Genomic DNA, 24,902 nt, shown 5'->3' on the forward strand with positions numbered 1-24,902 from the left:
TGATGATGTCACGTCCCGGGAGCTGTGCAGTTCCTATGGGGATATTCTCCCATTATGCACAGCTCCCGGGACGTGACATCATCATCATCATCCCGGGACGTTAGACAGTTAGCAGTTAGACAGAAAAAAACAACTCAAATTCAGAAGCTAATAACTATTGCAAGGATTTTTTTTATCAAAATAATTTACAAATCTGTTTAACTTTCTGGAGCCAGTTGATATATAAAAACAAGTTTTGGCCTGGAATACCCCTTTAAGCCAGTGTTTTCCAACAATGGTGCCTTCAGCTGTCGTAAAACTACAACTCCCAGCATGCTGGGAGTTGTAGTTTTACAACAGTTGGAGGCACACTACTTTGGAAAACACTGCCTTACAGTATATGGGGGCATTCATAATTGTGTGCTGGTAATGTGTAGGAGCACCCAATTTAATTGGTCACAGAGCATTTGATAAATTTTGTGCAGGTCACATTTTCTGAAATTTCTCTCTTCACATACACCAAAAAGCTAAGCTAAGTCTGGGCTGGTGTAGTTTAGAGACTTTTCGGTGGTTTTGCACCTTTTTTACACCTTTTCACAAAAAGGCGCAGTTGATAAAACCCTTGCATATCATGTGTATCGCCAAAATCAGTGGATTGCAACTCAAAATCAGCAGAAATGTGCAAAGGTGCAAAAAAGGACTCTTGCGCCAAATATAGACAGAAAAAAAAGGGTAAACACAATAAGTGCCGGCCTATGTATTATTTTATAGAAACATTTTGCGGAAAAACTCACTGATTAAAAGATTTATGATAATAAATCATGGATTAACCCCTTGAGGACGCAGGTTTTTTTTTTTTTTTTTCATTTTTCCACTTTTGTTTTTTCTTCCTCTTCTTTTGAAAAATTTTCACCTACAGACCCATATGGCCATAGTGCCACCAATTGTACTTTTTAAATGACATCCATCTTTTTACCACAAAATCTTCGGGAAATCAAAATATTTGTGGGGCGAAATTGATAAAAGAAACAATATTTTGTAACTTTTGGGGGCTTCTGTTTGTAAACAGTGCATCTTTTGGTAAAAATTACACATTGTTTATTCTGTAGGTCCATATGATTACAACGGTACCCCATTTTTATAGGTTTTTTATTATCTTACTACTTTTACAAAAAAGTTCTTTTACCACTTAAATTTTGTTTTTTAACTTTTTGTAAGGAAATAAGCATACTGAAAGGAAGTCTGTTATCAGTGTCACCTGCATTTACCTGTCAGTACAGACAGACAGTGCAGGTTACACTGATGACAATGTGTCCCATTCCGTGTTGTTGTTCTCCGGCAATCCTCTTCGGTATCTTCAGCTCTGTGCCCAACTTGGAGCATGGACGGAGCTTAGTAACGTCACCACTGCTGTTCTCTGCTGGGTCCCGCTGTTAGCAAACAGCAACGGTGACGTCACTAAGCACCGCCCAGTGCACGTAACACCGATTACAGATTTCCTTTAAAAATGTCCTCTGTGACCCCTATTATTCATTTTTACATATACGTGGATGGATGAGGGCTCATTTTTTGCGACGTGATTTGTAGTTTTTACTGGTGCCATTTTTACTTTGGTGTTTTTTTTTTTTTGTTTTTTTTTATGACTATATAAAAAAAAGTAAGGTATATGAAGTAATCAAAATTACACAATTCTAGACTTTGGTATTTTTTACATGTACACCAATGACCATGCAGATTAATTAACATATTTTAATAGTTCAGACATTTAAGGACGCAGCGATATATTAGGGGTGCAATTTCTTATTGTTAACAGACATTTCCTTTGTACTTGCTATGATATACTGCATTACCACAGACACTGCCTGTGAATGGAATCCCTCAAGTCAACCTATATATTGTTATCACACTATTTCCCAGTAGAATTAATGAGGTTTAAAGGGGTTATCCAGGAAAAAACTTTTTCTTATATATCAACTGGCTCCAGAAAGTTAAACAGATTTGTAAATTATATAGAAGAGTTGGAGAGGCTCTTGTCTGACTACCCACCAAATAAACCCGGGCTACCTAATTAGACACCTATACCCAAGGTGTCAGATTGTAGTTTGTCTGTAGAAATATATATATTAGGGCTCAGGGTTTGAGACAACTGGACAGGTTGTGTTTCAAGTAATATTTCAATTTATTGATTATATATAATGTGACAATAGAATATTAGATAAAATGTAAATAGCAGCAACTGCGTCTCATAGGGCCCTTGTGCAGGCGCAGCACCAACTATTAAGAACTATAGCATATGTATAGTACAGTATATAAAATATAAAAATATACTTGTAAAAAATTGTAAAAATTATAAAATAAAGAGCCCACCATAAAAATATATATAGAGAGAGGGATCTGGGTGGGAAAGTCTTAGTCCATCCGCTAAGGTCAATAATCTCCTCTCATAAAAAAGTCCTGCTAATATAGACCGATTCTGGTATTGTGGTAACCAATGGCAACCATAAGGTTAGTAACCCGTAGCAACCGTTCAGATGAGTCCGGCTATTTTAGCACTTCAACGTTTAAGTAGAAGATCTACTTGCTATTTGTAGACAATATTCAACATAAACAGCTAGTGTGCAGTCACTGTTAATATGCATGCATATTTGTATGATACTTTGTATCTCACCGCTCCCGGACACTGATGCGCTGAACTTCACGGGGATGCTGCGATCTCCCCCTGTTGCGCTGTGTAATCCCACAGTGTGTTAGCACTGAGTAGCTGTCTTGGCAAGCGACAGCATCACCGGAGACTCGGCCGTCTCCCACAGTGGGGATGTTGGTAGATGGTGGGTTGCGGGTGGTGTTGTCGCAGCGGTTCTGTGGATGCGCACGTACATGTGCCGGTGGCGTCCTCGTGGCAGCGAGGCGCGGATGTCTCCTTCATCGGGTGTCAGGTGATTGACAGTTTATTATCCGGCATCGGACTGCTATTGACTAAGCAGGGCAAGTATGCTGGTGGTCTCAATAGGTATTGAGGGGACGCTGGAAGCGTTTCAGGACTGTCTCAGTCCTTTCTTCAGCAGCTAAGAATAAGTCACTTCTTAGCTGCTGAAGAAAGGACTGAGACAGTCCTGAAACGCGTCCAGCGTACCCTCAATACCTATTGAGACCACCAGCATACTTGCCCTGCTTAGTCAATAGCAGTCCGATACGGATAATAAACTGTCAATCACCCGACACCCGGTGAAGGAGACATCCGCGCCTCGCTGCCACGAGGACGCCACCGGCACATGTACGTGCGCATCCGCAGAACCGCTGCGACAACACCACCCGCAACCCACCATCTACCAACATCCCCATTGTGGGAGACGGCCGAGTCTCCGGTGATGCTGTCGCTTGCCAAGACAGCTACTCAGTGCTAACACACTGTGGGAATACACAGCGCAACAGGAGGAGATCGCAGCATCCCCGTGAAGTTCAGCGCATCAGTGTCCGGGAGCGGTGAGATACAAAGTATCATACAAATATGCATGCATATTAACAGTGACTGCACACTAGCTGTTCATGTTGAATATTGTCTACAAATAGCAAGTAGATCTTCTACTTAAACGTTGAAGTGCTAAAATAGCTGGACTCATCTGAACGGTTGCTACGGGTTACTAACCTTATGGTTGCCATTGGTTACCACAATACTAGAATCGGTCTATATGAGCAGGACTTTTTTATGAGAGGAGATTATTGACCATAGTGGATGGACTAAGACTCTCCCACCCAGATCCCTCTCTATATATATGTTTATGGTGGTCTCTATATTTTATAATTTTTACAATTTTTTACAAGTATATTTTTATATTTTATATACTGTACTATACATATGCTATAGTTCTTAATAGTTGGTGCTGCACCTGCACAAGGGCCCTATGAGACGCAGTTGCTGCTATTTACATTTTATCTAATATTCTATTGTCACACTATATATAATCAATAAATTGAAATATTACTTGAAACACAACCTGTCCAGTTGTCTCAAACCCTGAGCCCTAATATATATATTTCTACAGATTTGTAAATTACTTCTATTAAAAAATCTTAATCCTTTCAGTACTTATGAGCTGCTGAAGTTGAGTTGTTCTTTTCTGTCTAAGTGCTCTCTGATGACACCTGTCTCGGGAAATGTCCAGAGTAGAAGCAAATCCCCATAGCAAACCTCTTCTACAGTTCCAGAGACAAGCAGAGATGTCAGCAGAGAGCACTGTTGCCAGACAGAAAAGTACAACTCAACTTCAGCAGCTGATAAGTACTGGAAGGATTAAGTTTTTTTTTTATAGAAGTAATTTACAGATCTGTTTAACTTTCTGGAGCCAGTTGATATTTAAATTATTATTTTTTTTTTTCCTGGAATACCCCTTTTAAATCTCTGTGTTAGTGTTTATAGCATATCTGGCCTTGAGAGATGTTGTCATTTATTATAGATGGGCATGATGATATGTCTGTAAGTGCAAATAGGTACTGGTTACATTCAGTAAACCACTCCTATCTCACTCTGCATTTAGTCTGCAAGTTCTGTCTGGACTATACCTCACATAATTTATTATTATTATGCAATAAACCATAAAGATTTGTATTTTATGTATTGGAGTTTGGTTGCTCTATTTTTTTGGTATAAGATAAGGTGTCACGCGTTGCATGCTTCGAATCTAATAATGTCACACGCTGCATCCTTTGAATATAAAAGCGCCACACACTGCATTCTGTGAATAGAATACCGAAACACACTGCATTCTGTGAATAGAATACCGAAACACACTGCATTCTGTGAATAGAATACCGAAACACACTGCATTCTGTGAATAGAATACCGAAACACACTGCATTCTGTGAATAGAATACCGAAACACACTGCATTCTGTGAATAGAATATCGAAACACACTGCATTCTGTGAATAGAATACCGAAACACACTGCATTCTGTGAATAGAATACCGAAACACACTGCATTCTGTGAATAGAATACCGAAACACACTGCATTCTGTGAATAGAATACCGAAACACACTGCATTCTGTGAATAGAATACCGAAACACACTGCATTCTGTGAATAGAATATCGAAACACACTGTATTCTGTGAATAGAATACCGAAACACACTGCATTCTTTGAAGATACCTGTGTCACATACTGCACCGTGAATACAACAATGTTACACACTGCACCCTGTTAATCTCACAGCATCACATGCTTCATCCTGTTAAATAATGGCATCACACACTGTATACTGTAAATATAATAGTGTCACACACTGCATACTGAAAATATAATAGCGTCTGAAACGATGCTTACTATATAGCATCACACACTGCATTGTGAATATAATAGTGTCACAGGTTGCATTCTGTGAATGTAAGGCAGGATTCACACAAACCAATTCAAGCTGGAGATTCCGGGGTGACCATTGCTGTCAGCAGACGTTGCTAGGACTGCGCTGCCAACTCCATAGACAGCAATGCATTTCTGAACATTCTATGGGGATGGCAATGCAGGTCCTAGCACCAACTGCTATCGGCACTGGCCACCCTTAGGATCCAGGTCTAACAGTGTTACACACTGCATCCTGGGAATATAATAGCATCACGCTGCTTTCTGTAAATATAATAGCATCACGCTGCTTTCTGTGAATAAAATCGCAGCACACACACCATGCTTTCTGAATATAATAGCATCACACACTCCATCTCTTAAATATATCACACCAAGGCTGGACTGAGACTTAAAGGAGTACTCCAGTATTGAAAAACATACCCCCTATCCTAAGGATAGGGGATAAGTTTCAGATTGCAGGGGGTCCGACCACTTCCGGGACCCCCCCTGCAATCTCCTGTACGGGGCCCCGGAAGTCCAAGGGAAATGGGCGTGTTGACCACCGTACAAAGTGGAGGCTGACACGCCCCTTCATTACAACTCTATGTCAGCGCTGCCTTTGGCAATCTCCAGCTCTGCCATAGCGGTGTATTGAGGGGGCGTGTCGGCCGCTGCTTCATGCGGGGGTTTACACACTCTTTCTGGCCAGAGAACTGGGGCCCCGTACAGGAGATCGCGAGGGGTCCAAACGGTCAGACCCTCCGCGATCTGAAACTTTTCTCCTTACCCTTAGGATAGGGGATACGTTTTTCAATACTGGACTACCCCTTTAAAAGCAGTCCTGGCACACAAAGGCTAGGATCACCCACTGTATTTTAGTCCATACTTTGGACCTTATTTTGGTTGGTATTTTTACCAGAACCAGGATTGGGTCCATGTGCAGCTCTTTTCCTATGGCCATGTTCACACGGTTTAAAATGTGTGGAATGTCCGCACAGAAAACACGTGCGGACGTTTAGCACATTTAAACAATCCAGGAGGTGCTAGGACCACTCGAAAATGTGTACTCTCATAGACAGGCATTTATCAAGCGATTTAGTTACATTTTTTTTTGTTAAAAATGTCGCACAAATATCGCACCTGCGACTACGCGATTTTTAGTGCGACATTTTGACTGGAAAGTGAGAAAAGCAAGTTTTCCAAAACCTAACTACGTAGTAATAATTTTAAAATGGACTACGGGTAGTCTGGTATTTATTAACTGCGACAGTCGCAACTGCGCAAATAAAGTCGCAACAAGGTTAAAAATTTACAAAATTTACTCCAGCTCAAACATGGAGCAGAAAAAGCTACTACCAAAGTAAAAAAGAAAAATTGGTTACGTGAAAGAAAATTATCAACAGGCTGAAACCAGTTGATTAATAAATTAACCAAAAGATCACCGAGGTGATCCACTAATTCCCTATGCTTCCCATATATTTAATAAAAGGTGTAATCTTTATTAACTCATAACACCAACAAAAAAGGTTAAAAGTTCCAGTGTGTCTCTCCTCCTGTATTAATAGTGGTCATTTTGTGCCAATCAGGCATCACCTATTATCTACCTGTGTGTACCTGCAGTGTGCACACAGTTATTGGGGGAGTCTGCACTGTATATTAAAACCAGTCCTATGCCCCCCTCGACATGTTTCGCCGCAGGACTCGGCTTTGTCAAGAGGTTTTAGTGCCCTTGGGATATTCCAAAAGGATTCTTCCTAGTGTGAACAGGACCTAAAGAGAAGTGTGTGCTGCATGGAACTATGAGCAGACAAAAGGATATGAGTCTTAATGGATAAAAGGGTAATAGTGCCACAAACTGTATCCTGAGATTCTTAGTCCCCATTTACACTACAGGTTTTCCAAGCAGAAAATATGGTGATGAAGCCTCTCATTGTTCTCTAGTGGATTCTGCTGCACCATTCACACTGCAGAATTTCTGAAATGCTAGACCTTAGACTTCACCAAATGAATGAATATGTTTATTCTTTCGGCGAAATCTGCTCTGAAATGCATTGCCATCTATCAAGATGACACATCTGAGCGGTCCTATTGCTGGCCTGTTATTCTCCAGATGGACTTTCCGCCCAGGCGGAGTATCCGTAGTGTGATGAGCCTTAAAGGGGTACTCCGCCCCTAGACATCTTATCCCAAGATGTCTGATTGCAGGGGTCCCACCGCTGGGGACCCCCGTGATTTCCCTGCTGCGCCCGGCATTTGTTTAGAGTGTCGGGTGCAGCGCCGGAGGCTCGTGACATCACGGCCGTGCCCAGCTATGGGAGGGGACTTGCATTGAGGGGGCATGGCTGTGATGTCACGGGCGGGGCATGACCGTGACGTCACGAGCCCCCACCCCGCATTGCCAGTCATCCGTCACGGCAGCAAAATTCGTTCCAGGCACCAGATGTCTGGAGTGCCGCAGCCGAGATTGCGGAGGTCCCCAGCGGCGTGACCCTTGCGATCAGAGATCTTATCCCTTATCCTTTGGATAGGGGATAAGATATCTAGGGGCGGAGTACCCCTTCAATATCTTCACAGGATGTATCCTGTGAATATAATAGCCTCATACACTATATCCTGTTAATATAAAAGTGTCTCAGGCTGCCTTCTATTAAATAAAGTCTATGGAAAAATCTTAAAGGGGTACTCCCGTGGAAAACTTTTTTTTTTAAATCAACTGGTGCCAGAAAGGTAAACAGATTTGTAAATTACTTCTATTAAAAAAATCGTAATCCTTCCAGTACTTGTCAGCTGCTGTATACTACTGAGGAAATGGTTTTCTTTTTGGAACACAGAGCTCTCTGCTGACATCATGACCACAGTGCTCTCTGCTGACATCTCTGTCCATTTTAAGAACTGTCCAGAGCAGCATATGTTTGCTACGGGGATTTTCTCCTACTCTGGACAGTTCCTAAAATGGACAGAGATGTCAGCAGAGAGCTCTGTGTTCCAAAAAGAAAACCATTTCCTCTGTAGTATTCAGCAGCTAATAAGTAGTAGAAGGATTAAGATTTTTTAATAGAAGTAATTTACAAATCTGTTTAACTTTCTGGCACCAGTTGATTTAAAAAAAAATAAAAGTTTTCCACGGGAGTACCCCTTTAAGCCTTCCAGTACTTATCAGCTGCTGTATTCTCCAGAGGAATGTGTGTATTCATTCCAGTCTTACCACAGTGTTCTCTGCTGACACCTCTGTCCAGAGCAGGAGAGGTTTGCTCTGGGCTCTTGCTCATGCGCTGGGCAGTTCCTGACATGGATAGAGGTGGCAGCAGAGAGCCATGTGGTCAGACTGGAAAAAATACACAACTTCCTCTGGAGCATACAGCAGCTGATAAGTACTAGAAGGATTAAGATTTTTAAAAGATTAGGATTTTAAAATGTACAAATCTGTATAATTTTCTGGCAACAGCAGATTTTTAAAATGTTTTTTTTTTTTTTCCCTCGGAGTACCTCTTTAAAGAAAGGCTGCAGGCAGATAAAAGGGAACTACATGCTGCTAAAGAGAGAGGAGGATGCTTCCCCTGCAATATGAATTCATTGATTCACTTATACAGTATTTCTTATTTCAGAAAATAAAATTAAAATTCATAATGAAAGGCACACTATAATTGAGCAAACATACAGTTTAATATTGTCTACAAATGTATATTCTTAGAGTACATATGCCTATCGAAACATTGACTGCAAATATGCAAAGAGAATGTCTTTATCGTTTGAATACGACTATAAAAGCTGAACTGTAAGTGATATGCTTAATTCCAATCTATTTAGCAGGATCTGGTAAATAGGATCTAAGTTAGGGTTTATTTTCTGATTCTTTACGCCACTTTTCTTTCTTTGCTAGGTTCAGACTGGTTAGTGACTCATGGCGTGCAGCAGCCTGTAGAATAGAATAGAAAAAAGAAGTTATATTATTATTATTATTATTATATTAGCATTTGTAAAGTTTTAAACATTTTCACCTTTTTCACCTTTTTTTATGGTACTAAAATAAGCAAAATTCATGTTTTCCTTTCTGCATTCTAAACACAGAATTTTAGAAATGTTTGCAAAAGGAAAAACTTAAATATTGCATCAAGATAAGTATTATGACCCTGGATTTGGAGGTAGAGGTAAGGCCAAGTTTCTATTCAGTTTTTTGGGCAAAAACGTCCAAACTGCCCCACCCCGCTCAACCCAGCAACGACTTACAGTAAACCAATAATCAATAAAGATACTGATTTACTGTATGGTGACCAAAGAGTTAAAGGGGTACTCCGGTGGAAAACAATTTTATTTTTAAAATCAACTGGTGCCAAAAAGTTAAACACATTTGTAAATTACTACTGATAAAAAAAACGTAATCGTTCCAGTACTTATCAGCTGCTCTATGCTCCACAGGAAGTTCTTTTCTTTTTGAATTTCCTTTTAGTCTGACCACAGTGCTCTCTGCTGACACCTCTGTCCGTGTCAGGAACTGTCCCGAGCAGGAGCAAATCCCCATAGCAAACCTCTCCTGCTCCAGACATAGACAGAGCTGAAAAGTACTGGAAGGATTAAGATTTTTTAATAGAAGTAATTTACAAATCTGTTTAACTTTCTGGCACCAATTGATATTAAAAAACGTTTTCCACTGGAGTACCCCTTTAAGTTGATGCTTTCATTTCTGGTCCAGCGCATAGTGCTCAGCCCAGCAGGGGATACAGTAAAGCAGGGATCTATACAGATTGCTGGTTTATTGTATATTCTTGCTGGGCAGGAGATGTATAATGTACTGCCCAGCATGAGCTGTAACCACATCTGTATAGCTGAGGGCACAGCTCTGCCCCACTAAGAGCAGGGACTCCTCTCAGTACAGGAGTCCAGGCTCCTATATAGTATACAGCCATGCGCTATGCACCTGCTGTATACTATACAGCCGGCGGAAATTAGTATTGATACTATGCATTACTATTTACCTTCTTACACTATGTGAGCCGGGTGCTCTGTATCCAACCCACGGAGTGGTACCCTGAGAGCAGTGAAAAACTGCCACACGGTAAAAAGTTGGCATTTCCACACATTTAAAAAATGCTAGAAAAACCCAAAACTTTGAAATAGCAGCTGCAGTTTTTTTGGTTTTTCTTCAGGTGAAAAATGCATCCAAAACATTTAGAAACCTAGTCTAAAGGGAAAACATAAATAGTATTTTATTATCACAGTTTTCATTTACCAGCAGGTGGCGCTGCTAATTGTCAATTCAACCAATGCAGTTTTTTTTTATTGTTTAATGCAGTATTTCCCAACCAGGGTGCCTGTAGCTGTTGCAAAACTACAACTCCCAGCATGCCCGGACAGCCGAAGGCTGTCCGGGCATGCTGGGAGTTGTAGTTTTGAAACAGCTGGAGGCACCCTGGTTGGGAAACACCGGTCTAATGGTACTGATTATGAAATCCCATAATGTGGATTTGTTTACTGTGGGATTGTACAGCGGGTGAGGGTGATCCCTGTATTTAGATAAGATATGATAGAGAAATGAATGGCCTTTTAGCTTACTTGCCTTTTTCCCGGATGCAATCACAGCAAAGCAAGCGACGACAGTGATGGCAATCATAAGGTAACATGCTTGAATGCGTGCCTTGTTCCGAGCTTTGACCAGCATTTCCAACCTGGGTATGCAATGTAAAATCATAACAGTGAAGGGCAACATTTCCCATATAGTTACATGTTTGCCTGTATTTATATATTTTTTCTACAAGTCTCTTTATTAAAAAATAAATAAGGTAAAAATATCATGGGAATGGTAATTTTTTGATACTAGATTTGGCTTTTAGGTCAGGTTTTAATGTGAAAAAATTGCAATGTGTTCTTTGGCCCAGATTTGTTATAACTGTTGCCTATAGCAACCAATCACAGCTCGGCTTTCATTTTACTAGAACAATTTGAGAGATCAAGGCTGAGCTGTGATTGGTTGGAAAGGGCAAATTGGACACATTTTAAGAGATAAATCTGTGCAGGACAGCAGTGGCGCAGTTGCTCATATTGACCAATCATATTGCTAAATAAAAGCTGAAATTTGATTGGTTTCTCTGCATAAGTTTTGATCAACCTCTCTTTGAGTGTTTAAAGGGGTACTCCGGTGGAAAACATTTTTTTTAAACAGATTTGTAAATTACTTCTTAATTTAAAAATCGTAATCCTTCCAGTACCTATCAGCTGCTGTATACTACAGAGGAAGCTCATTTCTTTTTAAATGTATTTTCTGTCTGTCCAGGGAGCTCTCTGCTGAAACCTCTGTCCATGTCAGGAACTGTCCAGAGCAGGAACAATTCCCCCATAGCAAACCTATCCTACTCTGGACAGACAGAAAATAAATTCAAAAAGAAAAGAACTTCTTCTGTATTATACAGCAGCTAAGTACTGGAAGAATTAAGATTTTTTTAATAGAAGTAATTAGAAATCTGTTTAATTTTCTGGCACCAGTTGATATAAAAAAAAAAAAAATTCTATTGGAGTACCCCTTTAAGAGTGGCTCTCACATGGTAGTGGCAGTTAAATTAATCTACTGCATACACATAGCACAGACCTACAGGGTGCTGCTTACAGGGGAACTACACTGTACCTCCATGGGTCACAGTGCCCACTTCTCTACCACCTTTTACAGACCCTCTCAGTCGCAAACATATGACATGCACATCAAGTAAACTAATGTAGCCATCATGATAATAGCCTCAGCAGGTCAATAACAGTTACGGTTCACTCCCCACAAGAGAGGTTACAATTTCTTTAAGGAGCCCTGGGAATTTGTAAAATAAGTATAATTTGCAGAACACTTACGAGTAGTTATGTCGCGGACATAAAATTTTCCGTTCGCGAACAGCGAACACGAATTTCCGCAAATGTTCGCGAACGTGCGAACCGCCATAGACTTCAATAGGCAGGCACATTTTAAAACCCACAGGGACTCTTTCTGGCCACAATAGTGATGGAAAAGTTGTTTCAAGGGGACTAACACCTGGACTGTGGCGTGCTGGAGGGGAATCCATGGCAAAACTCCCATGGAAAATTACATAGTTGATGCAGAGTCTGGTTTTAATCCATAAAGGGCATAAATCACCTATTATTCCTAAATGGTTTGGAATAATGTGCTTTAAAACATCAGGTATTATGTTGTATCGATCAGGTAGTGTAGGTCTCCAGGGGAAGTGTCCTGGCTGCAGGACTTGCTGGAGCCTGAGTGGTGCTGACAGTTGATCCTGCTGCTGCTCCATTAACCCCCTCTCTGCTGGCCAGTGCTGAGACTTCAGCTCAACATCTCGCAGCGGAGGAGAGTGTCTCCCCTGGTTACGTGGTCAGCCTGGATATCTATAAGGCTTTTGATTCCGTTGAGTGGCACTATATTTGGTGCCTGATGCGTATCCTCTGCTTCGGACCTGTTTTTAGGAAATGCCCTTGCCACCATTTGCAGGGCCATCACCCGGACAGTGTTTCGCTTCATCTGGGGCAACATGGACAGAGTTAAACAGACTGTTATGTACAAGGAGCCCAGCAAGGGTGGGAAGGGGGTCCCTGATATCCCCACTCTGCTGCGGGCTTCTTTTGCATGTGTCAGCGTGCAGAGGACTTTGGTCGGAAACGCACACGTGTGAAGGAAACTGACTGCTATTATATTACAGTCAAATTATTATTATTTTTTTTTAATGCAAGCTATTGTGACACCAGATAGGAGTGGTGTGTTAAGTAGATCTATTCTTATCAGTTTAATCCCTGTTATGTGCCTTTTTTTTGGTTTGGTTTTTGAAGCCACAGTGCAGCACCAGAGGCCAGAAAAATTAGGCATGTACACATGCGTGAAAAATTTGGTATTGTTACAGCCGCTGCTTTAGCAGCGGCCTGAAACATTTCTGTTTGTTTCCCAGGCAGAAAGTGCCCTAAAACATTGTGGCTTGAACCCTAGTTGGTGGCGGATAAGTCACGCAAGTCATCCAGCATTCAGAGGTAAAATACAGCAGCGTGTGGACCATTTTTAGCCCAAGGCAGCTCATCTGATCAGGCCTTGTTCAGTCATATGTATCGCCCAGTGTCAGTCCCTTCGGGATCCATCCCTCATTCATCTTAATAAAGGTGAGGTAATCTAGACTTTTTTGACCTAGGCGACTTCTCTTCTCAGTGACAATATCTCCTGCTGCACTGAAGGTCCTTTCTTACAGGACACTTGAAGCGGGACAGGCCAGAAGTTCTAGCGCAAATTGGGATAGCTCAGGCCGGCACACCCAGTAGTCAAGGGGTTCATCGCTCCTCAGAGTGTCGATATCTGCGGTTAAGGCCAGGTAGTCTGCTACCTGTTCGTCAAGTCGTTCTCTGAGGGTGGACCCCGAGGGGGCTGTGGCGATGCGTAGGACTTAAAAAAGCTCCGCATGTCCTCCATCAACAACATGTCTGTAAAGCATCCTGTCCTTGCCGGCGTGTTCGTGGGAGGAGGAGGATTACTTTCACCTCTTCCCCTGTTAGATTCCCGTTGTGCTGTGACATGACACTTATATGCTGTGTAAAGCATACTTTTCAATTTATTTTTGACCTGCTGCATCCTTTCCGCCTTGCAGTAATGCGGTAACATGTCAGGTACTTTATGTTTATACCGGGGGTCTAGAAGCGTGGACACCCAGTACAGGTCATTCTCCTTTAGCCTTTTTATACGAGGGTCCCTCAACAGGCACGACAGCATGAAAGACCCCATTTGCACAAGGTTGGATGCCGAGCTACTCATGTCTCGTTCCTTGTCCTCAGTGATGTCACGGAAGGTATAATCTTCTTCCCCCCAGCCACGTACAACACCACGGGAACCAAATAGGTGACAACGAGCACCCTGGGATGCCTGTTGTGGTTGGTCTTCCTCCTCAAAGCCACATTCCTCCTCTGACTCCTCTTCCTCACAATTCTCTTCCAGCGTTGCCCCAGGTCCAGCAAGCGATGCTGATAAGGCTGTTTCTGGTGGTGATAGTGACCACAACTCTTACTCTTCACGCTCATCTACTGCCTGATCCAGCACTCTTCGCAGGGCATGCTCCAGGAGGAAAACAAATGGTATGATGTCGCTGATGGTGCCTTCGGTGCGACTGCCTAGGTTTGTCACCTCCTCAAAAGGATGCATGAGCCTACAGGCATTGCGCATGAGCGTCCAGTAACATGGCAAAAAATTCCCCTCTCCGCAGAGGATGTCCTAGCACCCCGGTCATACAAATATTCGTTAACGGCTTTTTCTTGTTGGAGCAGGCGGTCGAACATTAGGAGTGTTGAATTCCAACGTGTCGGGCTGTCGTAAATCAAGCGCCTCACTGGCATGTTGTTTTGCCGCTGGATATCTGAAAAGTGTGCCATGGTCATGTAGGAATGCCTGAAATGGCCACACACCTTCCTGGCCTGCTTCAGGACATCCTGTAAGCCTGGGTACTTAGGCACAAAGCATTGTACAATCAGATTACACACATGTGCCATGCACAGCACATGTGTCAACTTGCCCAAATTCAATGCCGCCAACAAATTTGTTCCGTTGTCAGAAACCATTTTGCCGATCTCCAGTTGGTGCGAAGTCAGCCACTGATCCACCTGTGCGTTCAGGGCGGACAGGAGTGCTTGTGTGGTGTGACTCTCTGCTTTCAGGCAAGTCAACCCCAAGATGGCGTAACACTGCTGTATCCGGGATGTGGAATAGCACCTGGGAGCTGGGAGGGGTGCCGGTGATGTGGAGCAAAATGCAGCAGTAGAAGAGGACTCAGCCGAGGAGGTTATGGAAGAGGATGGAGTAGGAGGAGTAGAGGAGGTGGCAGCAGGCCTGCTTGCAAGTCGTGGCAGTGTCACCAACTCCTTTTTCAATTTTACACTACTGTTACACCAAATATGACTTGCACTAGTGTGACACAGAGCCCCGCAGGCCCAAAAACTCCCAAATGTATTGTAAACTGACTGATTTGATTTCACAGCCAAAAAAGGTATTTTTTTTTTCAAATTTACACTACTGTTACACCAAATATGATTTGCATTGTGTGACACAGAGCCCTGCAGGCCCAAAAACTTCCAAGTGTGAAGTGAACTGACTGATTTTATTTTACAGCCAAAAATTTTTTTTTTTTTAAATTCACACTACTGTTACACCAAATATGATTTGCACTAGTGTGACACAGAGCCCTGCAGGCCCAAAACCCCCAAGTGTGAAGTGAACTGACTGATTTTATTTCACAGCCAAAAAGGTTTTTTTTTGTCAAATTTACACTACTGTTACACCAAATATGACTTGCACTAGTGTGACACAGAGCCCTACAGGCCCAAAAACTCCCAAGTGTTTTGTAAAATGACTGATTTTATTTCACAGCCAAAAAAGTTTAGTTTTTTTCAAATTTACACTACTGTTACACCAAATATGACTTGCACTAGTGTGACAATGAGCCCTACAGGCCCAAAAACTCCCAAGTGTTTTGTAAAATGACTGATTTCATTTCACAGCCAAAAAAGTTTTTTTTTTTTTTTTCAAATTTACACTACTGTTACCCCAAATATGACTTGCACTAGTGTGACACAGAGCCCTGCAGGCCCAAAAACTCCCAAGTGTGAAGTGAACTGACTGGTTTTATTTCACAGCCCAAAAAGTTTTTTTTTTTTTTTTTTCAAATTTACACGACTGTTACACCAAATATGACTTGCACTAGTGTGTCAATGAGCCCTGCAGGCCCCAAAACTCCCAAGTGTTTTGTAAACTGACTGATTTTATTTCACAGCCAAAAAAGTTATTTTTTCCCCCAAATTTACACTACTGTTACACCAAATATGACTTGCACTAGTGTGACACAGAGCTCTGCAGGCCCAAAAACTCCCAAGTGTTTTGTAAACTGACTGATTTTATTTTATTTTTTTAAATTACACTACTATTACACCATATATGAGTAGCACTGGTGTAACACTGTGCCCTTGCAGGCCCTGAAACGCACTTGTATGATGGAAACTGACTGTTATTATTTCACAGTCAAAAATAGTTTTTGGGAAAAAAATGCAGACTGATGTTTGAGCCCTAAAAAGGGCTTTTTTGGGTGCTGTCCTTACAGCAGAGATCAGATGAGTCCTTCAGGACTTTTGTGAACACTGAATACTGTAGTTGCTTGAAAGAAAAAAAGTTTTCTACCGGAGTACCCCTTTTAACCAGTGGTTCCCAACCAGGGTGCCTCCATCTGTTGCAAAACACACGTGTGAAAGAAACTGACTGCTATATTACTGCCATATTGCAAGCTATTGTGACAGCAGATATGAGTGGTGCCACTGGGCAAGTGGGCACAATATACTTTGTGAGCGAGCCTGCCACACACGCTGCCAGGCAGGCAAATGCTATTAGAGTACACAGGGGGAAAAAATAAAAAATGCAGACTGATGTTTGAGCCCTAAAAATGGCTTTTTTGGGTGCTGTCCTTAAAGCAGAGATCAGATGAGTCCTTCCGGACTTTTGTGGACACTGAATACTGTAGTTGCTTGAAAGAAAAAAAGTTTTCCACTGGAGTACCCCTTTTAACCAGTGGTTCCCAACCAGGGTGCCTCCAGCTGTTGCAAAACACACGTGTGAAAGAAACTGCCTGCTATACTACTGCTATATTGCAAGCTATTGTGACAGCAGATATGAGTGGTGCCACTGGGCAAGTGGGCACAATATACCCTGTGAGCCTGCCAATCACACTGCCAGGCAGGCAAATGCTATTAGAGTACACAGGGGGAAAACAAAAAAAAATGCAGAATGTTTGAGCCCTAAAAATAGCTTTTTTGGGTGCTTTCCTTACAGCAGAGATTAGATTAGTGCTTCAGGAGTGTAGTGGACCCTGAATAAACCACCTAGCTATCGCTTTCCCTATTAAATCAGGAGCAGGTTCACTATCCCTCCTCTCTCTAACCACGCAGCTTCAGAATGAAGCTAAAATGGAGTCTGTGCCGGAGTTGGGAGGGTCTGAAAGGGAGGGCCTGCTGCTGATTGGCTGTAATGTGTCTGCTGACTGTGACACACAGGGTCAAAGTTTACTGCAATGATGATGAATAGGGGGCGGATCGAACATCGCATATATTCGCACGGCGCGGCGAACGTGAACAAGCTATATTCGCAGGGAACCGTTCGCCAGCGAACAATTCGCGAGATCTCTACTTACCAGATCATGAACAATAATGCATGAACAATAATGATTCTACACACCCTGATTCATAACACTCAGGCGGAGAAAAGTTGACTTGTTAAGCTCTTCCCATGCCTCATCAGTTCACCTACCCTGAAAGTCTCTGTCTTCTGCTCGTAGCCCATGTATGTCTCCTACCTACTGGCTTGACTCACAGGGGCTGCCTACACAGGCAGTCATAGCCATAGTCCATGCCCGTCTTGATACCTGCTCACTTTATTACCTTTACCATGTTCCTTCTCCCACAGCACTTAGCACCAGACATGCAGGGGTATATGACTATACATATAAATACTCCACTAAATTTAGGCTTCAAATGTTCTAACAATTTGGACACAGAAACACTACCTAATTAAAACATTTCTCTTTAAAAAAAAGTTTGTATAGGAATAGAAAAACACAACTACTTTCTTCCAGAAACAGCTCTACTCTTGTCTATTGGCCATGTTTGGTATTTCAGCTAAGCTTCATTTACTTTAAAGGGGTACTCCGCGGCTCAGCATTTGGAACAAACTGTTCCGAATGCTAGAGCTGGTGCCGGGAGTTTGAGACATCATAACCCCGCCCCCTCGTGACATCACACCTCCCCCCAATGCAAGTCTATGTTAGGGGGCGTGATGGCTGTCACACCCTCTCCCATAGACTTGCATTGAGGGGGAGGGGCGTGACGTCATGAGGGAGTGGGGCTATGACGTCAAGAGCTCCCGGCGCTGGCTCCAGAGTTCAGAACAGTTTATTCCAAACGCTGAGCAGTGGAGTACTCCTTTAATTGTGCTGAGCTGTAATATCAGACAGAGCACATACACAAGTTGAATTGTTTTCATGTAACAACTCCTTATAATGGGTTTAGGATTTTTTTTTTTTTTAAAGAGCCAAGGAACATGCTCCATCACCTATGTGTAAGAAATAGTGCAAACGTGTCACACAAAAAATGTGCATGAGGATTAGCCCTTCTCCTAAAGAAGAGAGGCTCAGCTACCCAACAAACCATACCCTTTGCCTCCTGGCAGAAACTTGATCTTAGCCAAAAGGCCAAAAAGCGACTAGAGGTTTAGGACCCCTGTATAGTTTCTAGACTAAACTACATTAGTAAATGTAATGTATTTATATTTTTAAACCACTGCAAGACTTTTTGTGTTGTCGATCAACCCCTTGATAATGTATTGAATTTGTTGTGATCTCGTACGGTTAAAGTTACCACATCATCCTGGCCTCGTAGCAAACCTTTTCAAAAGAAGAAAGTGTTACGGTACAATATCTGTTATTTTGTAAATAGATCAGCTCCATTACTGAAAATTTAATTATTGTTTTTGGCTTCAGAACAAAGAGAAAATGTCCAAATGGATGCTGCACTAAGATTAACACAAGCTCTTTTGTTTAGATAAGATGCAGATTTTGGCAAGATTGATATGCAGACACCACTGCTAATGGTATAACAGCAGGCATCAAGGCACAGTGATGGAGAAGAAAGTCGCAAGGAGCATTAATGAAAGGAAAGTTGGTGAAGTTTCACAATAAAAATGGTACAGATAAAACCTACAGATCACAGCACAAAAAATGAGCCTTCATATAGCCCCATAGACGGAAAAATAAAAAAGTTATAGCGGTCAGAAGATGACAATTTTAAGCATACTAATTACATACTAATTACATACTAATACATCTCACCCCACAAATAATGTTTTTTTTCTATTTTTTCAGCAGATTTGGTATAAAATCAGTGAAGTCATTACATAGAACAATTGGTGATGCAAAAAAAAAGAAAGCCCTTATATGGGTTTGCAGGTGTAAAATTGAAAGCCTAATGATTTTTAGAAAGGGAGGAGAAAAAACTAAAGTGCAACTAAAATTGGCCTGGTCCTTAAAGGGGTACTCTGCTGCTCAGCGTTTGGAACAAACTGTTCCGAACGCTGGAACCGGCGTCGGGAGCTCGTGACGTCATAGCCCCACCCCTCACGATGTCACGCCCCCCACCCATAGACTTGCATTGAGGGGGTGGGGCATGATATCATGATGGGGTAGGGCTATGACATCACGAGCTCCTGGCGCTGGCTCCAACATTCGGAACCGTTTGTTCCAAACGCTGAGCAGCAGAGTACCCCTTTAAGACCAAAATGCTAGACTCTATAAGCACTGTACTTAGTTATTTTTGAGGAGTAGGTCAGATTATGACAAGCGGCATCTATTTTCTGCTCTTACATGTGCAGACGTGTTTTAAACCATCTTCTACTTTTTCCTCAGTATTTATTTGTTTATGATACCATATTATATTAAGCACTAAATATGGTATGTAATGTAAGTCCTGTATAAACACTATTCAGACTCAGATTGTATGCACACTGCAAACATTTTATCAAATCAAGGGCATTTTATTTGTGAAAGATCAACGCTTTTCTCCATCTACCATAGTGATAACACAATAGTTGGAATTCACTCCCGTCTATCAAAGCTTGCATTGCTGACTTAAAAGCTTCTTACTGCTGTGTTATTGTGAAATTATTTCCGTAATGTGTTACTAGATGCCTCTTATATATTAACATGCTTGGATCCTTACGGAATTGTTGGTGGAATGTCGTCTATTGACTTGTATCTTCCAGTCCATTTAAGTAATTTCTTATCAAAATGATTTGGCTTGTAGCGAGGAATGTTGCTTTTTATGTCATCTATAAAAGAGAAGACATCGGCAGCGGTAAAGACAGAGTTGATATGTTTGATAATTTTACATTCCCTTCATTCATAACTAGATATGCTCACAAGAAACCTATTCTAGATATGGTATCCCATATGATTCTGTACTATGGAGCGGTACGGGACATTGTGTGCTATAGTACTAGGGGTGTGAATCGCCAAGAATTTGGCGATTCGATTCGAATCGCGATACCAGTGTGGCGATTCGATATATCGCGATATATCGCGATACCGTCTAGGTGACGATACATCGCGATATATCGCCCACCTGGGAGCATTCATAGATCCCAATAGACGCCGCTGTCAGCTTTGACAGCGGCGATCTAGTACTCCGGTGCTCACTTTTCTCATGTTATCCCGTCCGGGCTGCAAAATAAAATAAAACGCACTTTATCTTACCTGCCAACGAGCCCGCGGAGCTCCGGTACACTCCGGTACAGGTGTTCGGTCCCTGGGCTGTATTCTTCTTACTTCCTGTTAGTCCGGCACGTCACATGGAGCTTCAGCCTATCACCAGCGGAGGCGGGACATCGCTGCGGCTGGTGATAGGCTGAAGCTCCATGTGACGTGCCGGACTAACAGGAAGTAAGAAGAATACAGCCCGGGGACCGAACACCTGTACCGGAGCTCCGGGGGCTCGTTGGCAGGTAAGATAAAGTGCGTTTTATTAAAAATTCCACATCCCTAAAAGAATCGATTCAAAAATATTTTGAATCGATTCTGTATCGGCAAATGAAAAATCGCGATTATCGCGAGAATCGATTTTTTCTTACATCCCTATATAGTACAGTATTTTTTGAGGTGTTAGAGCATATCTACCATGTCATTGTAGCATATTACAGAGACAGTTCTGCTCTCCTATTTTGAGAACAGCACAAAAATATTGGGGCAGATTTACTTATTCTTTGCGGTACTTACATGATCCAAATATGGGGCCCTTGGCTTTTTGCTGAAATAGCGCGTTTTCAACCACCGCATGAAGCGGCAGCCGATACGCCCCCTGAAGACATTTCTATGGCAGAGGTGGAGACTGCTGAATGCAGCGCTCCAGCTCTCCCATAAAGTTGTATTGAGGGGGCGTGTTGGCTGCTGCGGCATGCGGTGGAAGGACTTGCCCCCTGGCCACTGACTGCTGGGGCCCTGTACGGGAGATTGAGGGGGGGGGGGCACAGCGGTCGGACCCCCCCATGATCTGAAACTTATCCCCTACCCTTAGGATAGAGGACAAGTTTTCTTATCCCAGAGTACTCCATTAATTCTTATGCCAAGGACTGCTGTATATATGTTAAAATCAATCACGACTCCATAGTCCCTCTTAATTTTTTCAAATACCATTTTCCAAAGGGCCTAAATTCTCTGACAACACCAAATCATGTGTTCTAAATCTGTGCCTGTCGTACGGCATTTGGGGCACTCAGCATCTGCTCTTTTACCAATAGTATGTAGAAATTTGGGAGTATATGGTAACCTATGGACCAATTTTATTAAGGAAATTTAATGATGAAGATTCAATGAGGCAAGCCTTAGAATTTTGAATGTTTCTTCCCACTCTTCCCTGCCAATATATAATAGATCTTGTATAATTTCCCTAAATCTTTATTCTGCAATACCTGCAATCTTATTATGTGTTCCACGAATTCATGACTTACTGTCTCCAACCTAGTGTTATTTCTATCTTTATTAAAGGGGTACTCCGGGGGAAAACTTATGTATATATATATATATATTTTTTTTTTTATTTTTTTTTATTTTTTTTTTTAAATCAACTGGTGCCAGAAAGTTAAACAGATTTGTAAATTACTTCTATTAAAAAAATCTTAATCCTTCCAGTACTTATTAGCTGTTGAATACTACAGAGGAAATTCTTTTCTTTTTGGAGCACAGTGCTCTCTGCTGACATCACGAGCACAGTGCTGTCTGCTGACACCTCTGTCCATTTTAGGAACTGTCCAGAGCAGCATATGTTTGCTATGGGGATTTCCTCCTACTCTGGACAGTTTTTAAAATGGAGATGTCAGCAGAGAGCACTGTGGTCATGATGTCAGCAGAGAGCTCTGTGTTCCAAAAGGGAAATAATGTATTTCCTCTGTAGTATTCAGCTACTAATAAGTATTGGAAGGATTAAGATTTTTAATAGAAGTAATTTACAAATCTGTTTAAATTTCTGGCACCAGTTGATTTAAAAAAAAAAAAAATGTTTTCCACCGGAGTACCCGTTTAAAGGCACTACTTCTCTGCTTATACATAAATACATTTTCATTTTCTTATAACCAGACCATATGCTTACACTAAATGTTGTCAACTTATTAGTGATTTCCCTATCTTCTTAAACCATATTCTTTCCATTTTATGTAGTCTTTTAGTTTGAATAATTCCTGGAAAAAGCTATTATTCCATATTAGTGTTTGCTATAATCTCCCCTTTATCCCCCAAACCCTTCTAGTGTATTTCCAAATGTTATTGAACATTTTACACAGTGACATTTTTATGTTTTCTGGTTGTAAAATTCTTTCACTCTCTACAAGTTCAAAACTTTTGTTGCAATTTAAGTCACACCTCTTGTCACATGATCAGGTGACGGATTAGATTATAGGGAAGAAAAGCTTCATATATTATACCAGAAGGAGCATGCCATGATTTTTTTTTTACTGTTGGGTTCCAAAGAAACCTCTATATAAAATAAGAGGCATATAGTGGTAAAATGTAGGTTCCTCTGAGTACGAAATGGAGTCATAATTGACTGTCTACAAAATATAAAACTTGTGCCCAAATGCAGATTAAAGTTATAACCAGGCCTTTTCTAGACAACAATCATTTACTACTACATATGTATGTATCATATCACAATTTCTAATTGACATATAAATAAATAAATATTATTACAGTTTTTTTTTTGTTCTGGTCTTTATAGGGAGAAACAGTAAGTTAGAGCTATAAATGTTACGGCATAGATCCTAAATCAAAGTGATTCCCATTTTGTTCTAAATAATTTCAGACTCTGGTTATGAAACAAATAGAATATATCAATATTACAGGTGAGCTAGAAATGCAACATCACTTGACCAGGTTTATATGTCACCGAGACTTAACATATTTACTGAAAGCAACTGGCGATACTTTTTTTCTGGAATTTGTAAAAAATACTTTCTATGGCAACAAAATACAAGTTAAAAAGTAGCTTCAGTGTATTTATAATAGATTAAATCTGCTCCATACATTCAGTTAAAAAGGTTATTGACTAATTTTTAACAAATGTATGTTTTGTATCAGTGGAAATGAGTAGAATGTTTAATGCATTAATACTGTATTGTATATGTGTATACTATATTGTATATGTTGCCTACCTGTTAGTAATCCTTACCTCTAGTGCTGAAGTTTGTAGAATAGAGAACAGAAGCTATCTCCAAGTGCCTTGCTGGTTTAAGGGTTTCCATCTGCCGTGCAAATATATGTGTGATCTTGGTTAACCATTTCTTCATTGGCTCAATAGTGAACATAGTTCTGTTAGATGAACTGTTTGATTTGTCTTAATATTCCCAGCTTGCAGCTAATGGCACAATGGAAAAAGGCCAGATTTTTTTTTTTTATCTCCAAGTACGTCACTGCTGTGTAGCCCACCCTCTGCTCTCAAGACTGAAGTCCTGAGAACAGAAGAAACATTGTTTTTTTCCCCCCTGTTATTCTTTCTTCCTTACACTTGTATTTCAAGGTTTTATCAAGAATATATATATATATATATATATATATATATATATATATATATATATATATATATATTAAAAACATATTTATTTGCTACATTCTAGGAAGCACTTTTTTTTAGCACTGTGGAAACCCATAAACCATTTTACACCAGAAATCAGCTATCTACACTGATTAGCTGTTTCCATAATCTTAAAGCACATAGCAACCAATCAGATCAATTCTTTCATTTTTAACATGGCCTCTGCAAAAATAAAGAAGCGATCTGATTGGTTGCTATGGGCAACTGGGCTACTTTTCATCTGCACAGGTTTTGATAAATCTCCCCCATAATGTTGTCCCTGACTTTCTTGAACAGTTCTTTGGTCTTGACCTTGGAATCTGATTGACTGATTGCTTCTGTGGACAGGTGTCTTTTATACAGGTTTTAAGAGAGTACTCCTAATCCCAGATGGTTACCTGTATAAAAGACACCTGGTAGCCAGAAATCTTGCTGGTTTTTACTTATTTTGTAATTCTGTGTCTTACTGCTCAAATAAACCTTCCATTTAAATTATAGACTGATCATTTCTTTGTCAGTTGGCAAACGTACAAAATCAGCAAGGGCTCAATTTTTTCCCCCTTCACTATAAGGCTATGTTCACACAGCTGTGGTGTCCCAGCACCAAAGGCGGTCCTGTGGGCTGCGGATCTCCTCCTGCTCTTGTGTTAGGCCCACTGTCGCATTGTTTATCATGTTCATGCATTTTATTATATTCACTGTATTCATTATGTTATTTATGTACTGTACCTTTACGAGGCAGATGCAGTGGTAACCAAGTGACCCTGTCTGCTCAGTGGGAACCCTCAAATTATCTTGTATATAGTGTAGGGGGGGGGGGGGGAGTTGCCCAGTTGAGTTGGAGTTTAGTGTGTTCTGAGTTGGAGTCCAGTGTGCAAAGGATGTAGAAGACGTGGGTGGTGAATCCAGAAGGAAGCCTGAGGAATACTCGGAATCAA

At 41.2% G+C, this 24,902-nt stretch overlaps 1 protein-coding gene across 2 annotated transcripts; it reads right to left on the bottom strand.

The window, feature by feature from the left end:
• Positions 1–8,973: 8,973 nt before the first annotated feature.
• On the bottom strand, positions 8,974–23,890 carry FAM162B (family with sequence similarity 162 member B). Of its 2 annotated transcripts, none has more exons than XM_056563284.1 (4): positions 23,563–23,887; positions 20,068–20,176; positions 10,874–10,982; positions 8,974–9,235 (listed from the first exon to the last, which is right to left on the bottom strand). In XM_056563284.1, the coding sequence occupies exons 1-4, from the start codon at positions 23,696–23,698 to the stop codon at positions 9,152–9,154; spliced, it is 438 nt and encodes a 145-aa protein (XP_056419259.1). In that variant the 5' UTR covers positions 23,699–23,887; the 3' UTR covers positions 8,974–9,151. The 2 variants fall into 2 exon arrangements, with proteins under 2 accessions (XP_056419259.1, XP_056419260.1); XM_056563285.1 differs by having other exon boundaries at positions 9,147–9,235; positions 10,870–10,982; positions 23,563–23,890.
• Positions 23,891–24,902: the final 1,012 nt, after the last annotated feature.

Source organism: Hyla sarda, chromosome 3 (assembly GCF_029499605.1).
Source record: "Hyla sarda isolate aHylSar1 chromosome 3, aHylSar1.hap1, whole genome shotgun sequence".
Taxonomy (NCBI): domain Eukaryota; kingdom Metazoa; phylum Chordata; class Amphibia; order Anura; family Hylidae; genus Hyla; species Hyla sarda.